General features: G+C 35.3%; 2 protein-coding genes across 4 annotated transcripts; both read right to left on the bottom strand.

Moving 5' to 3' along the window:
* Nucleotides 1-1067: 1067 nt before the first annotated feature.
* On the bottom strand, nt 1068-3935 carry LOC147383296 (histidine-containing phosphotransfer protein 1-like). Of its 2 annotated transcripts, XM_086429357.1 has the most exons (7): nt 3720-3930; nt 3442-3555; nt 3169-3299; nt 2970-3038; nt 2643-2714; nt 2433-2505; nt 1068-1341 (listed from the first exon to the last, which is right to left on the bottom strand). In XM_086429357.1, exons 2-7 carry the CDS (start codon nt 3499-3501, stop codon nt 1282-1284), a joined length of 465 nt encoding a protein of 154 aa, XP_086285483.1. In that variant the 5' UTR covers nt 3502-3555; nt 3720-3930; the 3' UTR covers nt 1068-1281. The 2 variants fall into 2 exon arrangements, with proteins under 2 accessions (XP_086285483.1, XP_086285484.1); XM_086429358.1 differs by lacking the exons at nt 1068-1341; nt 2433-2505 and having other exon boundaries at nt 2639-2714; nt 3720-3935.
* A 4935-nt stretch (nt 3936-8870) lies between these two features.
* LOC147383295 (autophagy-related protein 18g-like) lies at nt 8871-19149 on the bottom strand. Of its 2 annotated transcripts, none has more exons than XM_086427098.1 (9): nt 18717-19149; nt 15787-16251; nt 14383-14832; nt 13372-13617; nt 12472-13272; nt 12212-12387; nt 11374-11507; nt 10602-11192; nt 8871-9462 (listed from the first exon to the last, which is right to left on the bottom strand). In XM_086427098.1, exons 1-9 carry the CDS (start codon nt 18897-18899, stop codon nt 9458-9460), a joined length of 3051 nt encoding a protein of 1016 aa, XP_086283224.1. In that variant the 5' UTR covers nt 18900-19149; the 3' UTR covers nt 8871-9457. The 2 variants fall into 2 exon arrangements, with proteins under 2 accessions (XP_086283224.1, XP_086283223.1); XM_086427097.1 differs by having other exon boundaries at nt 8871-9360.
* Between the last annotated feature and the right edge of the window lie 1890 nt (nt 19150-21039).

Here is a 21039-nt window from a genome sequence, read left to right as displayed (position 1 = left end):
AAATTAATTTTTCCACAAAATATAAGATTAGGTTTACCTATTGACCAAAAGTCAATGGTCGTTTTTTTCAATGAACTACTAGTGAAATTTTGATTTAGTAATTTAGCTTTTGAATAAAATTTTGGATAAATCAGAATTTGATCATTAATTCATCAACCAAAAGAGATGTCCATTTTTGGTCAACAGGTAAACCTAATCTTACAAAAAAAAAAAAAAATTGTGGGGAATAATTAAAAGATTGAGCTAAGGAAATTTTGGATATGTGTTTACAATGGGTTTTAAACATATATATAATTTCAAATAATATTTAGGTATAGAGTGGTGATAATACGACGCCCCCCTCTTACATACGCCCCGTACACCCCGAACACAATGAAATAGAGGAACACAATTTGTTTAGCTGAAATCTTTGGAATAAGGCTTTCTTGTTGTTGATATTGTTGAGAGGGATTAGAAAAACATTAATTTTTGGATGTGTGGATCCGAATCCCTTTTATTTCCGCCTTATCCTTGACAAGGCACAGGACTTCCCTTGCAGCCAAACACCCATAACAAAAGTCTTAGAGAACCATATAGTTAATATTACAAGAGTCTTTGAATTAGTAGTAAAAAACTAAAAATTGAAAATTGAATAATGTATGAATTTTGATGATTTCTAACTTCAGATCGGATTGCTGTTGAGTAAAATCTCAGATGTAACCATTCTATCAGATCAGATCAAATCAAAGTTTATTTACTAAAAACAAATTCCTGCTTTCCTTTATTTATGATTCATTCACAAGTGCATTATTTTTCAAATCAGCATAATTGAAAGGAAGTGAAAAAAATAAGCTATCCTAATAACAAATTATATTTTATTAGGAAAAAAAAAAATGACGTAGATTGAGATAATGAGAGCCAATTTAAACTCTTGAATTATCGAAAACTAGTAGTATGGCAAGACTCTGACGACTAAGAAAAATGTGGTCGATCAGCAGATGACCTATTTCACCTGCTTTCGAAAGATCCCAGCCGTCGGATCAATCACTTCTTGAGACAAGGTAAATCAGATGACTGAGAAGTAAAGGTGGTGGAAAAATAAATAGAAAAGATATTCACATTATCTTTCTCTGCAACACAAATTATCTCATACATAAGCTTTAGCTCAAGAGTTAAAAGGTAAATCTTCAACAAGTGAAGTAGCTTACAATCTCCACCATAAAACCCATATAAGCTTTCTCTTTAAGAATCTACACCACCTTACCCCATTTTTCTCTTGTTTTATACTTCAGTTTGATGTCCTCACTGTTGCTCGCTCCAAATAGGAATTGATCCACCAGCAGCCAAAATCTGCTGCTCCAACTGAACTCACCAACAATTGAAAAAAATTAAAAAAAATAGTAAGAGTTGAGCAAAGGCTGTGAGGGTGTATGAGATCGAAAAGCTAGCAAATTGAGAAGTGTGTGACATTGCTTTGGATTTGCCTAAGAGTCGCGATCTAGATAAGTGTCCTGTTTATATAAGAACATATGGTGTCTATGTGGAGTGTTTTTGGTTGGAGAATAAACATATAAGGCTACGTGGCCCGATGTGTTTTAAACTCCTACCAAAACATGCCGCGTAGACACCACTCCTATTCTACAGAGCAGGACACCGTACTTGATCCTAATTCTTTGCTTAAACCAAATAGACAATTGTTGCACTTAGAGCAACTCCAAAGGGCAAACTGAAACTTGATAATTATATTCCATAATTGCTAGCCATTCCATTTTGGATATTCGGGGGGTTTGCACCCCAACCGTGCTATCCAAAATGCTTATCCATAAATATTTTTAATATATATTTTTTTAATTCAACCCAAAATGGAGATGGAGATGACGACTGCGTTGGAGATCCTAAAATCCCAAATTGCTCTCCACTGGGAGATGAAATCTTTAAGAGCCAAAAAATGGAGAATCAAAACTTGTCCTCCATTTTGGCGATAAAAAACTTGATTCTCCAAAAAGGAGATGGCGACTGCATTGGAAAACCCTTCAAATGGCTTTGGCTCTCCAAAACAGCAGTTGAGAGGAGATGCAGACTAGGATGGAGTATGCGTTGGAGTTGCTCTAATACACATACAGAGAGAGAAAGAGAGAGAGACTATGGTGGCATTGACCCATGGCAGAACTGATTGGTCACACTTTGCCATGGACTAGCACCATTCGGACCTCTCACATGCATAGAGAAACACAGAGTAGATGAGACATTTCTAGAAGAAAGGTGTGATCATAGCAGTCGTATCTCATCTCTTGGCCTCTAAACCTACATCCTCTTTATCATCCTAAACCAACCATACTTGTCACCTCGCTCAAATGGAATCCATGTGGTTAACGTGGACCCATGCAATTTGCATAATCAACAAATGGTTATTTACAAAATGACTTTAAAGAAATCCAAGTTCTACTACTCACCCTAAATAGAGATTCAAGCTTGTTTTTCACAAGGGAGTACTCATGTTTCATTTGTTGGAGACATCTCAGGCACCTGTACAAACCATGTCTTGATCATGAGAAGATTTTCATGGTTCTAGCCTTCTGGTCCTAACTTGCAGACTAATTTAACATAATAGATTAAAGGAAGAAATAAATCAGAGATGAGGGATTGTAGGAGACAAAACTCACCCTTCAGTGTTTTGTGCTTCACAGTAGGTTCGAAAGGTGATGCAGACATTTTTAACTCTCTGTGCACCTATGCTGTTATCCAAACAAACCCATTTTTCCCTTAAAACACTAATGATAGAAACATGAACAAGACCCAAATTTTATTCTTACAGGGCTGCATCTCAGATCTGGATTGGCTAGTAAAATTTTGAGATTTAGTAAATCAAGTTTCATAATTTTTAAATTACTGTTGCATCATTTCTACAAGAATGATGGGTCTTAGAACAAAAAGCCAAACAATCAAATATGTACTTCGGAATCATTTATGGGTAAGAAAACTATAAGTACCTAGAGCTACTGCCCTTCAATTGGTGAACATGGGAATCCACTTTTCTGAAATCCACACTTTGTCCATCTCTGTAAAAGAAAAATCAAAGCAACCCAAGAGCATAGAAACAGTTAGATCAGCTTTCAATCTAAGTTATCTCCTAAATCAAATCATACCCATACTTGAAATCCAAACAAAAAAAAAAAAATTGAGCCTCACAAAGCTTTGCTTAATTCATTGAGAAGCCTTTCAGAATCTTCAAAGAAGAGAGAGACAACTTCAAAAACAAAATCTGGGTTACTCTCATCTTGCAATTGCTGAAGCTGTGTGAACTGATCATCCAGAAATCTCTACTCACCATCATCAACAAAACCAACTTCAATAAAGGAAAAAAAAAAAAAAAAAACAGAACAGAACAAAGACCCAAAATAGAAGAAACCCATCTTGAAAGAATATCTTTATTGTGTTTAATTTGTTATGAAATATACTAACCTCATTAAACAAAGATGCTGTGTAATCAACAAGACGTCTCTGCAACTGATTCACATCCATGCTTGCTTGATTGCTCACTTCTTCTCCAATGAACTCGGTTCTTGATTTATAGAACTTATAGAAGAATTTAAAAAATGGGTTTCACTTCAATCAGATACATAGAAAATAAAAATTAAGAAACTAGAAAGAGATTTGATGATTTTAATTTCTGAGACCAAAACCCAATGATCAAAAAGAAAAAAAAAAATAATCTGCTTTTGGGGACATTAAAGTTTTACCTATTAAAGCCTTTCTATATTTCTCTGAGGATTTGTGCCCAGTTCCCCTGCAAGATTCACACCTCTCACCATTTGTTTTAGCTGCTATTAGTCCACCTTAAAAGGACTCTTTCCCAATCCCAATATTTGATGGCATGTAAGCTTCACAACTTTCCATCTTTCTCCTTCAGTAATTATTGCTCTCTCTCTCTCTCAAACTTATCTTTTCTTTTTATAGCTTTTTATTTCTCAGTTTTAGTTTTTCTTCTGTTTTTTTTTTTTTTCCTTTTTCAATCATCTCCCTTACTTATGCTTCAAAATTACAGCTGGGTTGACGTAGAAATGACCTTATACCATGTTATCTCTCTCTCTCTCTCTCTCTCTCTCTCTCTCTCTCTACAATAACTGAAGATGGATTCTTCTTGAGAGATGCTATTGGCACTCCAACTGCTACTTCTTACACCCCAATTAAAATAAATAAAAAGGGTAAATTACCGTTTCATGAGTTGAATATGGCAAAATTCCGATTTTGGTATATTATTCATTTTAATTCCCAAACACATGTTTTTCAGTGTGTTCATCACTTTTATAGTTGACAAGATCGTTGATATTCACCTTAACATTACTTGTGATCTCCCTGACAATTTATCAGCGAGATCTTTGATTATAAAAATGACAATCTCGTAAGAAAACATGTTTTAGGAATTAAAATGAATAGTATATCAAAAATGGAATTTTGTCATGAGTTGTGCATGTTTAAGAAAATAAGTATAAATCTATATGGGTGAATCTCAAAAAACAAAAACAAAAATTCAAGAAAATAAGTGTCAATATCCAAGAAAATGATTAGTGTATCAATTTTTTTATTTTTTTTTGTTAGATTTCTATGCAGGTGAATCTCCATTTTCGTGGGTTGAATGTAACAAAATTCTGAGTTCGGTACACTGTTCATTTTAATTTTAAAAAAATGCATTTGTCATTTTTATAACCTATGAACTCCTGAGTTCATCATTTCTATATGGATATACTAGCAAATTCATTGATTATAAATGTGACGAATTCACTCGTAATTCATGTTTTAGGATTTAAAATGAATAGTGTATCGAAATCATGATTTGAACATAATTACACATATTTTAAGAAAAACCCCTTTTTATATTTTTAGGTTCAGCATTTTATATGACCTAATCATAATTGTAAACTACTAAAATTGTTTGAATCTGTTTATATATTTTGTAATGTAGATATTATAATTTGAACCAAACCTTTAAAAAAATTGAACAATATGGTAAATAATTTAAGAAATTAGAGTGTAATAAGTAAAAAGTGGGGTGGCAATATCAGCTCTCTTCTTTTATAATATATAATGGATAGGTTTCCAAGGAAGATCCACTACCCCTCCTTCACCCACTCCCTCCTCTTTTCCTCCTTAACTCATGGCCCATTTGACATCTTTTTGACATCTTTCCTTTTTTATTTTATTTTATATCTTTTAGAAGAATCTTACCAAAGCACGCCCATATCTCTAATTCTTGTTGTCTTTCTCATTGGTTGGTTAGTTGTTTTCTTTTTGGCTTTTTTTTTTTATTGTTTTTAACTCATGATGACTAATGGATAATTGGATACAACATGACGAGATCTCTTTCACTATAATAGATATTTGCTATTGCCACACCAACTTTTGCTAATGCCACACCAATTCATTTGAAAATCACATTGCCCAAAGTTAATGTGGCGTTAGTAAAAGTTGAGATGGCAATAGCAGATTTTCTATAATAATGGAGAGAATCGAATCCTTTTATTAGTTTTGTGGTCAAAAGGGATGCATATATATATATATATGGTAAATTATTCTTTATCCATCTTCTATTATGAGAAGAGAATGGCATATCATTCACATTGGCGCATTGGATTCCAAGATTATATTCAAAGGGGAGATCATGAGTTTTTTAATTGCCACTTCAGAGGATGGAGAGAATTCCCACCAACCTACAACATCATTTCCTAGTAGAAAGCAAATGCAACTACTAGAATGATTTTTGGAAGGATTGATGAGACCGCGATGTTGGGTGTAAAAAGTATATATAATCTCTTACGTACACGTAGCACCCCAGAACCCACGAACTTAACGAATAACATTGACAAGAGAGTCATTTCTCGGGGGAGTCCAAGATCCCTAGAATACATCCCAAACTTGGATCAATGCAGCCTACGAGAAGAATAAAGGAAATCTTGACACTCTCAATTGCTACAATAGCTAACTAATGCACGTATATTATTAGTAGGGGGACACACAATTCTAGTAGACAAATAATAGATGGATAGAAAGGACGTTGCGAAACGAAAACTCGTTAATTACAATATCTATAAAACATGAAACGAAAAAAAAAGATACACAATTCTATCATTCTCAAACAAATATCTTTTTGTATAAAAAATCGACTTAATTGTTGGAATGTAATTTGTAGTTACTTAGTTGAAGTTTAAAGGTGATTTGATGACCTTGAATCTCCAATCACTCACATAGCTCAAGAGAAAGCCTGTGTCTCCTCAAGATATGAAGCAACCCACCTTAAAGAATGATTCATTTTTCAAAAGTCGAAGTTTCAAGTCTCCACCAACGGCAAAACCCATGGCAAGGAGCCAATTTTGTTCAAATATTCTAGTCTCTATGGAATCGCGTGACATGTACTAGAAACAAGATATGTCGAAAGTCCCTTGTGAAATTGCGCAAGCTTTGAAATAGGTGGGAAAGCTTGCCTGGGGCAATGCTACGGAGCACTTGATATAGAACAAATCTTGAGACAAAATTAACGCTCTAGTGTAATCTTTAGAACACGCAACACTAACAAGAAAGCCTTATCCCATTCGAGTAGGCACGGTCTTGACTTGTCAAGCGGAAGACAAAATCGACAAGATGATCTCACTAACATGAAAATGTTGGCAACAAATGGGGAGAACGGGAGGTTTACATACTAGAGCTGTCAATGGATAGGATCAAATCCAAAATCCAATCCATTCTGATCCAAGAACTTTGGGTCTGGATCGATGTTTTGGATTCTAATAAGGATCCAATCCGATCCAATATCTTATTGGATTGGATCTGGATCAACCATGTCCCAATCCGATAATATGTTAAAAAGTATATAAATGATATATTATATATTTATTGAGATGTATGAAGTTTATTTAGATTTTGTATAGAAAATCGGATTTGGCCTAATACGAACCGATCCGATTGTCAATGGATCAGGTCTAGATCTTAATATTAACGTCCGATAAAAACCCGATCCGATCAGATCCATATTGGATCGATACCAAATCAACCCGAATCTGATCCAGACCTAATTCATGTAAAACTAGGATCCTTGATGTATTCTTGCACATGAAAAGCTTTGATGTCAACATTCAACACTGTATCATTTTGGCCACAAATCCCATAGAAGAATCTTTTTTTTTGGATTTATATATAAGTATTTAAGTTGATTAGTGATTTTTAATTGTTTAGATTAGATGTGATAATTTGTACGGTTGGTTACTATCATTGATTTGCTTATTTTTATTAATCAAATATAATGTTCATATAGAACTCTATTATTTCTGATAGCTACTAATGCCACACCAATTTTTACTAATGCCACATCAATTCTTATATAAATCACCAAAGAATTACACACAGTTGGTGTAGCGTTAGTAAAAGTTGGTGTGGCAATAACAACTCTCCCTTTTTCTTTTTCGTTTTTTGTAGGCCTAATAAGAGACATTTGAATATTATTAGGTTCGTAGACAAAATTAAGTGTACAACAAGGCACGGATATCACGTAGGAGAGAGAATTAAGACTTTTTTGTACTATGTGGGCCCACTGATAATTCTATCATGAAAAAAGTGGGCCCAATCCTACCAATCAAGAGAACAAGGAGAAATATTTTACATGAAGTGGTGACATGGTCACATGGCACTCTTGATTCCTGAACAAAAACATCACCATTCCAGGGTGTCTGGACTCCAAAGTGTGAGATGTGAGGATGTAGTCTTGTCTTTCTATAATTTTCTATTTATTTCATTTTTCTTTATTTTATTGTGGTTATTAAACATCTTTCTTCTTTATTTACTTTATCAAAATATTAATAAAAAAAAAAAAAAACAGTTGGTTCCCCTTAATTCTTCTTAAAACATAGAGATTCATAAATAGAAATCTGCGGCAATTGGTCAAATAAGACTAATAATTTTCATCACATATATTTAGAGAACTCTCCAATGTGATTAAAAGATTTATTATTTTTGTATCACATTTTTCAAAATCATCACAATCGACTTTTATCTTAAAATTCATTCTTTTGCAAATCAAATCTTCTTAAAACCCGAATGGTTGGCCTAGTGGCAAGCCGAGCCTTGATAAGCTCCTCAGATGCATCGAGACTCATTTCCAAAACGATCTCAGGAAAGAAGAGGAGACAAACAAAGAGTAAAATATCAAACATATACCCACCCATGGGTTGCTTAAGTGGTATGGACAAGCACGTGAAATGTGGGTTAGGTGCACGTCACGGGTTCGATTCCCCTCTTGTGTTTTTCTCATGATTTAATGGGGGACCATGGTGGTGGGTTGCTGTGATAGTCCTCCCCGAGATTAATCGTGATGCGCTCAAACTGGCCCGGACACTCAGTTAGCAAATATATATATATATATATATCAAACATATTGATCGATGATCTTGAGTTTAGATGATGTTTAGTAATTGTTGATTGGTGAAGTGTAAGGGAGGAATACCAAACATATAATTGATTAAGATATAAAAGAAATTATAAGACAATAAAGGCTAAAGTGATTAAATAGTTTTTATTTTTATTTGTTCAATTTAAAAAAATGATTAAATCATGAATAATTTGAAGAAGAAAAATGTCACAAAATTTTCTGAGTTTGTATTAGTTTGTGTTGAATTTGAAAGAATTTCTATGGGCCAGGAAAAGCCCATTTCGTTGGAGGATCATTCATGGGCTTCAACATAAACCCATTAGACTGTCCAGACCCCTTAATATATTTTACAATTCGGCCCAATTAACACAGGCCTGTATACAGCCCAGCCCATTGACACACTTGTATAAATGCAAACCCATGCATGATATATAACTTATTACCAAAACACCCAGAAAGAGCACAAAGAGCAATCTTGTTGAACCCTTTTTCAGAGTTTCTCCTAAATTGAAACACATCTTAAATAATGGTGGTAGAGAAATATTCTTTACAAGCCAGTCAAACAAAAGTATCATCCATTAGTAAAGCACAATCAGCTTTTCTTTTCTTTTTCTTTTTCTTTTTTCCAATTTTTTTTTTTCTTTCTGAAAAACAAATATTTGTTAAACAACTTCAAGAGAAGTCGGTTGTTCACAGAGAACATCTGTACAAAGCAAACTCGATAGGAAGTTCATGATAAGGGAATACAAACCCAAATCTTACCTCTACCAAGAGTTCAATCTTCTTCCATGGCCGAAAGCGTCCATCTACAACATGTACACGAGAAATAAATAAGCGAGAGGCATGCCACACTCTTCTCCACACCATTATGTGGGTTCCTCTTTAATCGATTGCCCTTCCAACGCAAGTCAGTACCTCACTTTCCCTATTGAAGGGGGTTCAATGCAACCCTCTCTCCCTCGGACCTTTATTACAAAGGAAACAAGATTTGAGTGAGTGGGGAATTCATGGCACTGATTCAGTTTTTTTTTTTCTTATACTCGTGGAACTAGCGGGTACCGATCAACCTGCACCAAGTGGATGGTAAGCCAACAGGTCTGAATGTATGCAATTATAGAAAAATACATAATTTAATATAGGGAATGTGAGGTAGAGATTAGTAAATATCAAGGTGATCTGCGAACGTCACATCCTATGCAACACCCTTCGTCTTTCATGGCTTGTTATCTGTAGACTGCTGTCACTGTACTTGTGATATATATACACACATATACTAGAGTTTGCCTACAATGGGGCCACGTCTTTGAAGAAAGATAATAAAGTTAAGAAGGGTTTTATTGAAAAAAGGGAGTAGAAGATAAAACATGGTAAAATTGGAGAGAGATTATTGGAAAGAAGGGGGTGGGGGATGGATAATAGGAAAGATAATAAAGTTGAAGGGAGTGAAGAAGAAATGCAATAAAGTTGGGTAGCGTGGATCCCACTCCATTGTAACTGAAGTGGGATGTTTATACCCCACGAAACCGTAGCTAGAGGACTCATCATTGTGTTTTATTATATATATTTGATGACAGGGGTTCCAGACCAGTAGGTCCGACTTACTGGGACGAGGTAACTGATTGACTTCTTAGAGCACCATATCTAACTCAAATCCCCCAGGAACAAGCAATACCCACAAACCACACATACTGGATAAGCTAAGATAAATTCTTGTGGGTGGCCAACGAGAGAGAGGGGGGGGGGGGGGGGGGGGGGGGGGGGGGGGGGGGCTTGAACTCAAGACCTATTTGTTTTATTATATTTATATATATACACACACACTTGAGTTCAAGAGTTCGCTTGTGCCGCATCCTCTTTGGGGTAAAGGTATTTAAAGAGGAAAATAATAAAGTTGGGGGGGGGGGGGGGGGCATTACTAACAAAAATTTGGAGTTAAGGGGGCATAAAAAGAAAAAAAAAATAAAGTTGGAGAGGTATTATTAAAAAAAGGGGGAATCGAGGAAAGACAATAAAATTGAAGAAGAAAGAGAATAAACTTAAGGGTATTTTTGGAAAGAGAAAAAAGATAAAAGGTAAAAATGTAAAATCTGTCCTCAAGATACATTGTTTATAGTATAAATCTTGAGACAAAGAGAGTGGGACCCACCGTTGTGTTTTATTATATAATATATATGTATATATAAGATAATACTTTTCAGCTTCTTACCTTCTTCAGAAAAGGCAAATACACCTCCAAGCATATCATCGTTCTCCCCATCTTCCTCGGGTTTTTCCCTCTCGCAATTGCTACTGCTGCTGTCCGCATCAGTAACAGCTTCAGTTAACTCACGGCATTCATCATTGTTCTCCAATACTTTACAGTAACCTTCCTGAAAATACTGCCCGAAATCCACAGGGTCATGCAAGTCCACGTGCAAAGGCCCCTCCTCCTTGAGATTGTTCGGGATTGAAGATGAACGGTCAGAACTTGTATTGGAGGCTTCACTGACTCCACTAGTACTTGAAGATGGAGCTGCTTCCACAATAGGTCTTCCAACACAAACCAATTCACTCTTTGAAGAGGGTAATCCATTTGGAACAAAAGTAACCTTGTCTTGAGAATCATCCTTGTTAGATTGTTCAAAGAGAGATGACAAATAACCTCCATTGGAAAGGCTTTGGCTTGGTACGGGCGACGGCACGGAGTTCCCTCTCTTTTCACCATCAACCTCCTTCATGGTTTGGTTCATGTGGGCGTAAGACTTGCCGGAATTTATTTGATCCAAATCAAGCAATCCACCGGATGTTCTTGATGACACTAATGGAGAAATCAGGAAAATATAGTAAGGAATCCTTGAATTAAAAAGTTCATACTAAGCACCCATGCTAGAATCCGAGACTCTAAATCTAGTAAATACAAATCACTGTGAAATGATTTTGAATAAATTGTTAAATCATGAAGTGTCGCTATGCATCTTCAAATCAAATCCTGTTGTTACCTGCATCTGAACTTCCCACCAATAAAAGGGATGCAGGTTTAGAGTGGCAAATAACAGTTTCTTCTTTAAACTTGTGTTTAGTTCGGTTAGGCCCATTACATGAAGTACTTGCATATCTTCCCTCAATGTTGTCCCTGCACGGATCAATCAAGCAAGTGTCATCATATATATGAATGTGTATAATGTGGTTCGTACAATTTCACCATCAACTTGAATGCTGGGATTCCACAATTTCATATAAAAAAAAGTGGTTTACAAGTTGAAAAAACGAAGGACAGTTCATTTTCAAAGTTCAACTTCAATGCCACCTTTTTAAGACGAGTAACTGAATGCCATATTTGGTAGGGTTAGAAGTTTCAAAAGGCAGTTTTTTTGTAAGGATCTCCTTGGTGAGGGATAATCCTCGCCAAAAATCAGCCCTTGACACATCTCTATGTAGGGGCACATAAATGTTCGCGACTTTATGTGGAACTCTATGTGCAGATGTTGCTTTTGAGGTAATGTATTTGAATGGATTGTCCTTGAGCAACAAAGGATTAATAGTGATGATAAAATTCAGAAAATTTACGGTAAATTTGTGGAACTCTATGTTAATTGTAGAAACGCAAAAGGTATAAATTACGAATTACCTTATAATTAGCCTTGATCTGTATCTCATTTATAAAGTTGAATCATAAATATAAATAAATAAAAAGGTTAAAAACCAGTTCTGAACAGCTGAATTACATAATCCAGCAATTATCATCCTCATTCAACAAGTCACAAGCAGAAATCTACCCTGGACAGAATTATTTCAGAATAACCAAAACTCCGCTTTGGTTTAAGTAAGGACTCTTACCTATCATCCCAACCTGATTTGATGCTATGGAAATGGTCAAAAACAGGTAACAAATCCTTCCGCCTAATTTCAATCTCACGAACAGGGATCTTTTCGATTTCAAACTCTCCACCCATAAAATCTTTAGTAAGCTTCTTCTCATTATCCCTTGGAGGAATCATTGTATGAAAAGAAATCTGGAGCAAATATGAAAGAATCATAATCAGAAATCAAGAAAACAACATATAAGAGAAACTAACAACTTAAATCAAAATGGGTACCTTAGAGTTCTGCCATATAGGTATCCTCCCAGAGCTTATCTGCACCTCAGCATTGGAGAGATACCAATGTGATCTTTCATTTGGTTTTACAAAATCTGTTCCCTTTGTACTATTTTGATTATCTTCACACTTGGAAGTATCTATGACCATATTTTCAGCTTCTTGTCTATCAAGACCAATCCCGGAAACGCATTCCTCTCTTTCTGGCCAATCTGATCTTCGACAAACATGCCACCATTGAACAGGTTCAATTTTCACCCGTAAATCGTCATCTTGTATTTGTACCAAAGAACCCGAACCAGTTCTCGAACTACTATCACTTGGTTCAACCCCTAGTGATGGAAGAAGTTCATGTTGAATTAAATGACCGGAAGGTGTATAAACCAATAAGTGCTCCAAGGCATTTGCCTTCAACGGAAGCGATTGATGACTTTGATTTACAGAATTGCGGAAAGAAGCGGTAACAGCACCAGATGGCACGTAAACCTTTCCTGTTGCCGAAGCTGCGGCATTGCTCACCGTATTAAGCCACCCGGAGTTTCCATTTTTTATCCTACTCACCACAGACAACGTAACGGGTGGTGGGAGTGAACAAGATTGCTGATTTACAATGAAAGACGAAGTAGACCACCACGGTAGAGATAACCCTGGTAGGAGAGTGGATCCGTTACTATGCGAATTGTGTGTTTGAAGATTAGCATCCCCACCAAATGGGGATAAGACAAATACATGGCACGTCCCCTTGGATGAAACAATAGCTATCCACTGACTATAATGGCTAAAACATATGTCTTGTATGACCTGTTGCACGCATTTGCAACCAAAAAAGAGAGAAGAAGAAAATATAAGCATATGAACCATAAAGAAGAATATCTGAGAAATGAACTGTTAAGTGCTTACGGCTGTTGTTATTCCACGATAAAGCTTATAGAGATGCACATGAGAAGAGCTATAATCATAGTTTGTAGTGCCTGATCCATTTTGTATGGAGGATGGCATAATCCGAAATACATTAAGATTGTTCCCATGTACAGACGCAGTAACTAGAAGTGTCCCACTTGGATCGAAACATAGTGCAGAAATTGGACTGGTATGTGCTCGAAATTGTGAAATAACTGCTTTGGAGACAAAGTCTTTGATAACAACCTGCAATCGACCATTTTAAACACAAAAGACATGTCCTTGTAATAAGCTAAAATAACTGTGATTCTTAACAAATACGAAAAGCTGTGTCGTTAGAACCAATGTTAAACATATCATTAATTTTATTATTTGTAAAAATGGTAACACTAATTTTCTTGCAAGATTATAATAGAGAACTTCTATTGGCACACCCAAATTTCTTAAATTATTTATCACACCCTAATTAAAGATTAAAACACACCATTCAACATTACAAAAGTTTGGTTCAGGGCTTAGACCAATAGCTCGGTTGGTTTGACACATTGCAACGCAACTTTGAGGTCATGGGTTCAAGTCCAGCTTACCCATCCATAAAATAAAAAAAAAGGTTACATCTAAATTATTACCTCAACATTATAACACATTCAAACAACTTCAGCAGCTTTTATAATTAGGATTAGGCTCATATAAAATCCTAAATCTACCAAATATAAATCTTAAAATAAAAAAAGGGGGGAAGAGTTTCTATTGGCACCCCAACTTTTACTTATTCGTGTAACAAGTAAAATTTGGGGTGAAAATAGCAGCTCTCTTATTATTTCTCACAAGATATTGAAAATTTTCCATTCCCTCAAAGAATCAAAGTGTTTTCTAATTTATAAACATGCATGTACATCTAAAAAATTTCTAATATTTTGAGCACAATATCAGAGCAAGAAGAACTAAGATCTCCAAAGAAACTCTATTAAAATTTCTGACAAGAAAGTTAAGACTATGTGGAGTACTGACCATCCCTGCAATATCTGTTTCAGCTGAATGTGCTGCTGAACCAAGCCTACCAACTTTCCAGCTTGAATTTGATGGTACTGGAGAGTTGGAACCATCAGGTAAAAGCTCTTGACAGTACTTAGACAAAGTTTTATATCCCATGTCACCGAGATTAATTATACCGGCGGCTAACTGCTTACTAGATTCCATTGCATAACGAGCCACCAAGCTCCCGTTTCCGGGTGAAGTTGATGGACTAACACCTGGAGAAGGTGTAAGGTTTTGAGGGCTTAGGCGGCCCATGTTCGACAACAGAGGATTGTTGGAAGCATAAGCTAACCACCTCGGACCCAAACCCATTGGACCATAACCAATGTTAACCCCCGCCACTCCTTGTCCTCCTAGCTGAGGGACTGGAAAAGTCAGGACACTGAATTTATTCTCAAGAGTGAGGGCATCAAAACAGTATATCTGCCACGAAAAAAATAAATAAGGCAACAGTCAGTAATCTTGGAATGCATGGTAATAGTACCATAGATGGCACTCAACAGATGAAATTATTATGACAAGTGACCACAGACATAGACTCACAACACACCATTTCGATAAATCAACATAGTTGGATTATATATAACTAGAAGGTGGCATGTGCAAAAGCACATGTATCAAAAGGGCTTAATAGTAATTTAAAATATTGATTAAAGGATGTTTGAAGATTACATAGTAAAACAGATACTTTTTTTAATTTTGAAAACTAAGCAACGTCTTTATACGGTTGTAAGTTGCAATTTTCTTGGATTTTTACCAAAATGACCCTGCTTATATTAAATTTAAATATAAAAGTAGGGGAATATGGCCACTCAAAATTTGATGTCAAACCACTTCTACTCCGCCTTCTTTCATTATAATAAAGATAATCCAATCCCCTTAATTCAAACTGTCAATGAACACTTAAGAAAAATTCCATCAATTGGACGGTTGGATCATATAATCTTTTCATCCCACACTAGAAAGTTGCATTTGCAAATGCACATGTATCAACAAAAGGGTATTTGTAATTTAAAATATTAATCAAAGGGTTCTTTTGAAGATCACATAGTAAAAAAGGTTATTTTGTAATTTTGAAAAGAAACCACCATGATTACATTGGGATTGCAATTTTTATTTTTGACCAAAATGACCTTGATTATATTAAATTTAAACGTAAAGGTGGGGGCATTTGTGAGATCCAAATTTTGGTGTCGAATCACTTCTACTCCGCCTTCTCTTATTATAGTAGTAAAGACAAGATCTCCCAGCCCAGTGCATTTGCACCAGACACAATGTATCTGAATATCCTTTTGTAAATGGTACTAATTATCTATACCATTGTGTAGTGAAGTGTAGATTAACTCTAATATCCATCTCGCATAAGCTAGTGCTTACCTGTGCTGCAAGGCCCACAGCTACGATTCGAGGGCTGCATCTAACCATATATATAGCCGATCGGAATCTCAAAACATGCACATATGTGTGAGACTTTAGAGAGTAGAACCGAACAGTGGTGGGAGATGAAACACAGTTTCCCTGTTGAGGCCCAACATTATTATCTCTGACCACCCCACCCAAATGGCTTCCACGTTGAACCGAAACAGAGCTGTTGGTTTCCTCTCCCGCGACCACCAATAGTAAAGGATGTGATGCTCTAAACCCTTCATTGCTATCTGATTTTTCCGGAATGGGCTGCATCTGTAGAAATGTAACTGGACCATCACGCTTTGAAACCAATTCATTGACATTAGAGGCATCCTCAACATCAAGGACTTGAAAGCCGTTGGAGTAACCAAGTAAGAGAACATGCTTGGAGGCAGATGGACCAACCTCTAGTTTGTCAAAACCAGCCCATAATACCTAATTGACCAGAAATAAATTAGAACATATAACTGAAACTTTTGAGTAGCTCTAGATGGATAAACAATAAGTTGGAATTCATCAGATTAGTGCCACAACAAAAGCAGCTTTAGACTTTCATAAGTATTGAACAAAAACTCGTTGTATCCATTATGCACATAATGAGAGAACTGCCATTAAGTCAATAGGATGCGACTTCTATACTAAGAAAAATAAAAAATTGTGAAAAATAAAATAATACATGCAAAATACTTAAATACAAGGTTTCACACCTCAAAAGCATAACAACTATCCTAGCATTTAAATACAAGGCTAAAATACAATATCCCTCCACTTAAATACAAGGTCCTCAGACACAATCCTTGAAACTCCGAAATAACACAAGACCAATAGGATATCAAGGCTTTAGTGAAGAGAATCACAACCTTGACATCTTCCTCTTTGTCAACATAAGTCCCATAGGCTCTCTTTCCAAACTGAACAACAAATGGCAAATTTAATATATCTTCATAGGGATTTCCTAGTTAAATGCTTTTATTCACCATCCCATAAGGGCTCAATGAGAATTTTCGGAAAAATCCATGACACAAAAAAAAATGGATATCATTTCCATACGTCACTTGAGAATTTGCAATGAAGAAATAAATGATCAATAGACCAACCATCATTTTTGCATATCGGATAGAAATGTTAGTTATAATCTCCTTATGCCAATTAGGTCATCATGGTAGGCACTTTATCCAAAACTGCCATCCATATAGAGAAGACAACCTTATAAGGAATCATGAATTTCCCAATCAACTTGGAAGGCAATGAAATCTTGCCCCTACTACCAAGCTTGTGATATAAAGATTTGACCAAGAAGGATCCACTTGAGGTCCATCTCTAAATCCTCTTACTACACTGAAGTCCATTCACCTACTCCTATAGAAGCTCAAATAATAGGCCAAGGTCCACCAATTACAAACATTTAAGTTTTCTATGAAACCACATACATACAAAGAACAAGCACTTTCCACTTTCCACTAATCCTTCAACCTCTGATGAAGCATATAAAAGAAAGTCCAAAGGTTCTTCTCCACAATGCACGTCCTCCAAAAAATTTAATCCTCTCTGATATCATGAAAAGGATACCATTTTCCTAAACTCGATGGAAGTATTAGAAAAACCTATCCAAATCCTCAAACCATAGGGAGATGAGGGAAGATTAACCAATTCTGGCATCTATAGCTAATGCAAACAACCTTGACCCAAAACGCCTCCGATTTCTTCCCAAATCTTGACAACCATTTACCAATGTTCATGTCTCAAAATTGTTTCAAACTCAAAATATAACAAATTGGGAGGTTGATGATGGTGCAAGTAAAGTTAGTTCTCTTAGGCTAAATAAGCCCCTTTGATAGTCAATTACTAGAATCAAATCAATGGATTAAGCAAATTGTTGGGTATGGCTGTCCAAATCCCAGTACACAGGCACTGTGACAATCAACTAGTTATAAATATATCTTCTAGGTTCATACTTCATGAAAACCGAAACTAGAAAAAGTTAACACATAATTTAGAGAAGTGCTATCATTGCACTCATTGTGATTCGGATTTAGCCTCTTATTGTGATTTTGAGCAAGGAAAATGGAAAATCAAGTTTTAGCCCACAATAGATGGATATACCAACACCATTGACCAATTTATGTTCTCCTCTTGTACTCTCTCCTCCCACAACTTATATAAACATGATGCAAGTAGTCCTTAATGAAGTCGTCAGCATATCTATAATAATATTAAAAATACAAGAGCAATGGTAACAAAACATGATTTTCAAACCAACAAACATTCCTCCATATTCCTTAGTTCTAAACCCAAAAGAGGGCACCCATTTAATAACCCAAATGTTGCTCTGATGTATAACTTTCTCAATGCAAACATCTAATCTCTCTCTCAAAAGACCAAACAAAAATCTAACTAATTTAATTAAATTGGGTTAAACAGATAGAAAACATATGTGACTAAAACTACATGGATTATCCTAATCTGATCATATTATTAGAACAAGAAAACAGAGGGAAAAATCAACAAAAAACTAATGATTCCCCCCCCCCCCCCCTCCCCTCAACTTTGGGTCATTAATTAGTCTATGGGTATTTCATTTCTTTGATGTGCCCATGAAATTAGGTACAAACCCATCACCACCCACAACAAAATCTCACTAAAAAATAATAATAACTTGAACAGAATCCATATATCCAAAAATTTAAAATAAAAATTAAAAAAATAAAGATTTTTTCACCTTCTTCAACAGAATCCCAATTAAAAAAAAACACAAAGTTATAAAACAGAAACCAATACAAAAAGATGCAAATAACATAAAATAATAAATAAATAAAAGGTTAGATTTTTTTTTACAAAGAACCCAAAAGGAACAAAATTAAAAACTAAAATTTTAACCAAAAAAAAAAGAGAGAGAGAACCTGATCTCTCTGATCCTCCGCTGGAACAGAAATCGAAGCCGCGACTGACACCCCAGCCGTCCGAACCGTAGAAGCGACGGTGCTAGCGTTTGTAGACACCGTTTTCAAACAAGATGAAATAATTCTAAAAGAATTAGGGAACAATCCATTGCTTCTACCACCACTTCCCTTCCCCTTCCTCATCTGCTTCTCCCCACCACCACCAATCACCGCCACCACCTCCCTCCACCGACCATCTTCGACTACCTACGATCGAAAAGACCATCCGAGATTCCAATCGGAATCTGACACACAAAGAAAAAACCCAAAAGGATTTCTTGTTGATGTTGTTAGTTCTTCCTTGGGTTTGACTTCAAAGATCGAAAGATGAAAGATTGAACAGTCGGTCCCCTCTCTGGTTCTCTCTCTCTCTCTCTTATCATGAGTTAAGAAGACTCCATCTGTAGTTTGTTTGGTCTGCAAGTTAATTAATTGTATTTCTAACTTTTTTTATAAAATAAAAAAAAAAACAGAAAAAATACCAAAAAATAGTTTTTTTTTTTTTAAACAATTTTCAGGTATGTTTATAATATTGCCAGATAAACTAATTAATTAGAGAATTTGAGAATTTGATTAACTGAAATCTGGATAAAATTGCATTTAACGTGGAAATTAGGTTTCCTTTTAGAACTTTTTTACATACTGTAAGAGAGGTGAAGTACGGAGATTTATTTCTTTGGTCTGTATTTAGAAATTATTACCGTCTATAATTAGAAAAGAAGAGAAAACCTAAGATGTGGGTTACTAACATATCTCCCATGTGTAGGTCAAACCAAATATTTCCACCTAGGATTCCTTTTTAGGTACATTAGGAGGGTATGACCATGACCTTTTTGGTGAACTAACATTGTATGGTAATCTCTAATGATTTTATTACTCGAAAATTTGCACTCGGTCTGTACTTGGCTGACATGGCAAGGTTACAAAACTCCGTTGATTGTTTCCTTGTGTATTCTAAAGAAAAAGATTTATAGTTCTTCGCCTTTGTCACGTAAGTTGAGTATAGACTGAGTGAAAATTTTTGAGTCAAAAAATTACAATTCAAGGGAAATAGATGAATTAAAATACCATCACATGAATAATGAATATAACTACTACGTACAAAATATCTTTCACGAAGCTTTTATGATACCACATGCTGCAAATGTCAACTAGTTTAGATCATAAATTTTTTGGATAAGATTAGACCTGAGACTGATTCCCACCAACAACGACTTATTGAACACACTACAAATAGGTTTACCGAACGCATTGAAAAGAAATGAAAAAATATATCATTTGGGATAATCTTCAAATATAATACATGTATAATAAAAGATAATGCAATTACAGATTTTCAAAAGTTATATAAATAAAAAATAAATAAAGATTATGTTATGTATCTTTACTATTAAAAAAAAAAAAAAAAAATTCATTACTTTGTCAAAAAATTTAATTATTTAATCATCGGAATGAAATCACAAAAACAACGGAGTTGAAAGTTAATAACTGAATTTTGTTAAAGAATTAAAACTAAAAGGAATTATGTAATTGCCCTCACCAGATATATTTTCTTCACTATTAATTATTTCACATGGGCAAAATCCTGGCTCCACCCCTAATTCTTCCTACCACAATGTGTTATATCATACATGGTTAGATATACGATATCTTATTTTCATCTAGGATGGAGATTGGATTCATTTTTATCATAAATAAAAAAAGTTTTTTTTTTTTTTTTATATTTATAATAAAACTCAAAAATCATTGCGAGCTTGGCCTGAACTTGTTATAGTCAGGCTTAGTCATAACCAAGCCTGATGGGGGCATACGACTGTCCTGGGTTAAAACTCTATACTTACCCACATATTCATAAATTTAGCCATTTTTGTTATAAGTTAGGTGCCTAAACTTTTTGACCTATTTATGTAGTCCAATGCAGTGCTTATTGTGGGAATGTTGCTTCTTGCTGGAACTACAGTTGATTATTAGATCGCATGAAGGCCCTGATGCAAGGGAAAAACGACATGAGCTTAGAGGGATGCAGGAGGGGTACACAATTGATCATGAGGTAGAGTCGGGGAAGTTGATTACTCTTTTCAGTGCCCCAGATTATCCACAATTCCAGGTTCTTTTCTACTCTCGCAATCACATTCTTTTCTAAGACTTGAAAAAATCAAAGTCAATGTGGTCAATTACTCTTTGCCACTCGTGCGGTTCCTTTCTCAACAGCAGTCTTCCTAGTAAAATAATAGATAACGGGAAACCGCCACATTTAATGGCCATCTTTCTACCCAAAGTCTTC

Source organism: Akebia trifoliata, chromosome 16 (genome assembly GCF_017979445.1).
Source record: "Akebia trifoliata isolate Shusen 1 chromosome 16, ASM1797944v1, whole genome shotgun sequence".
Taxonomy (NCBI): Eukaryota; Viridiplantae; Streptophyta; class Magnoliopsida; order Ranunculales; family Lardizabalaceae; genus Akebia; species Akebia trifoliata.
Note: the sequence above shows the minus strand (reverse complement) of the source record. Positions and strands in the feature narration are given on the sequence as shown.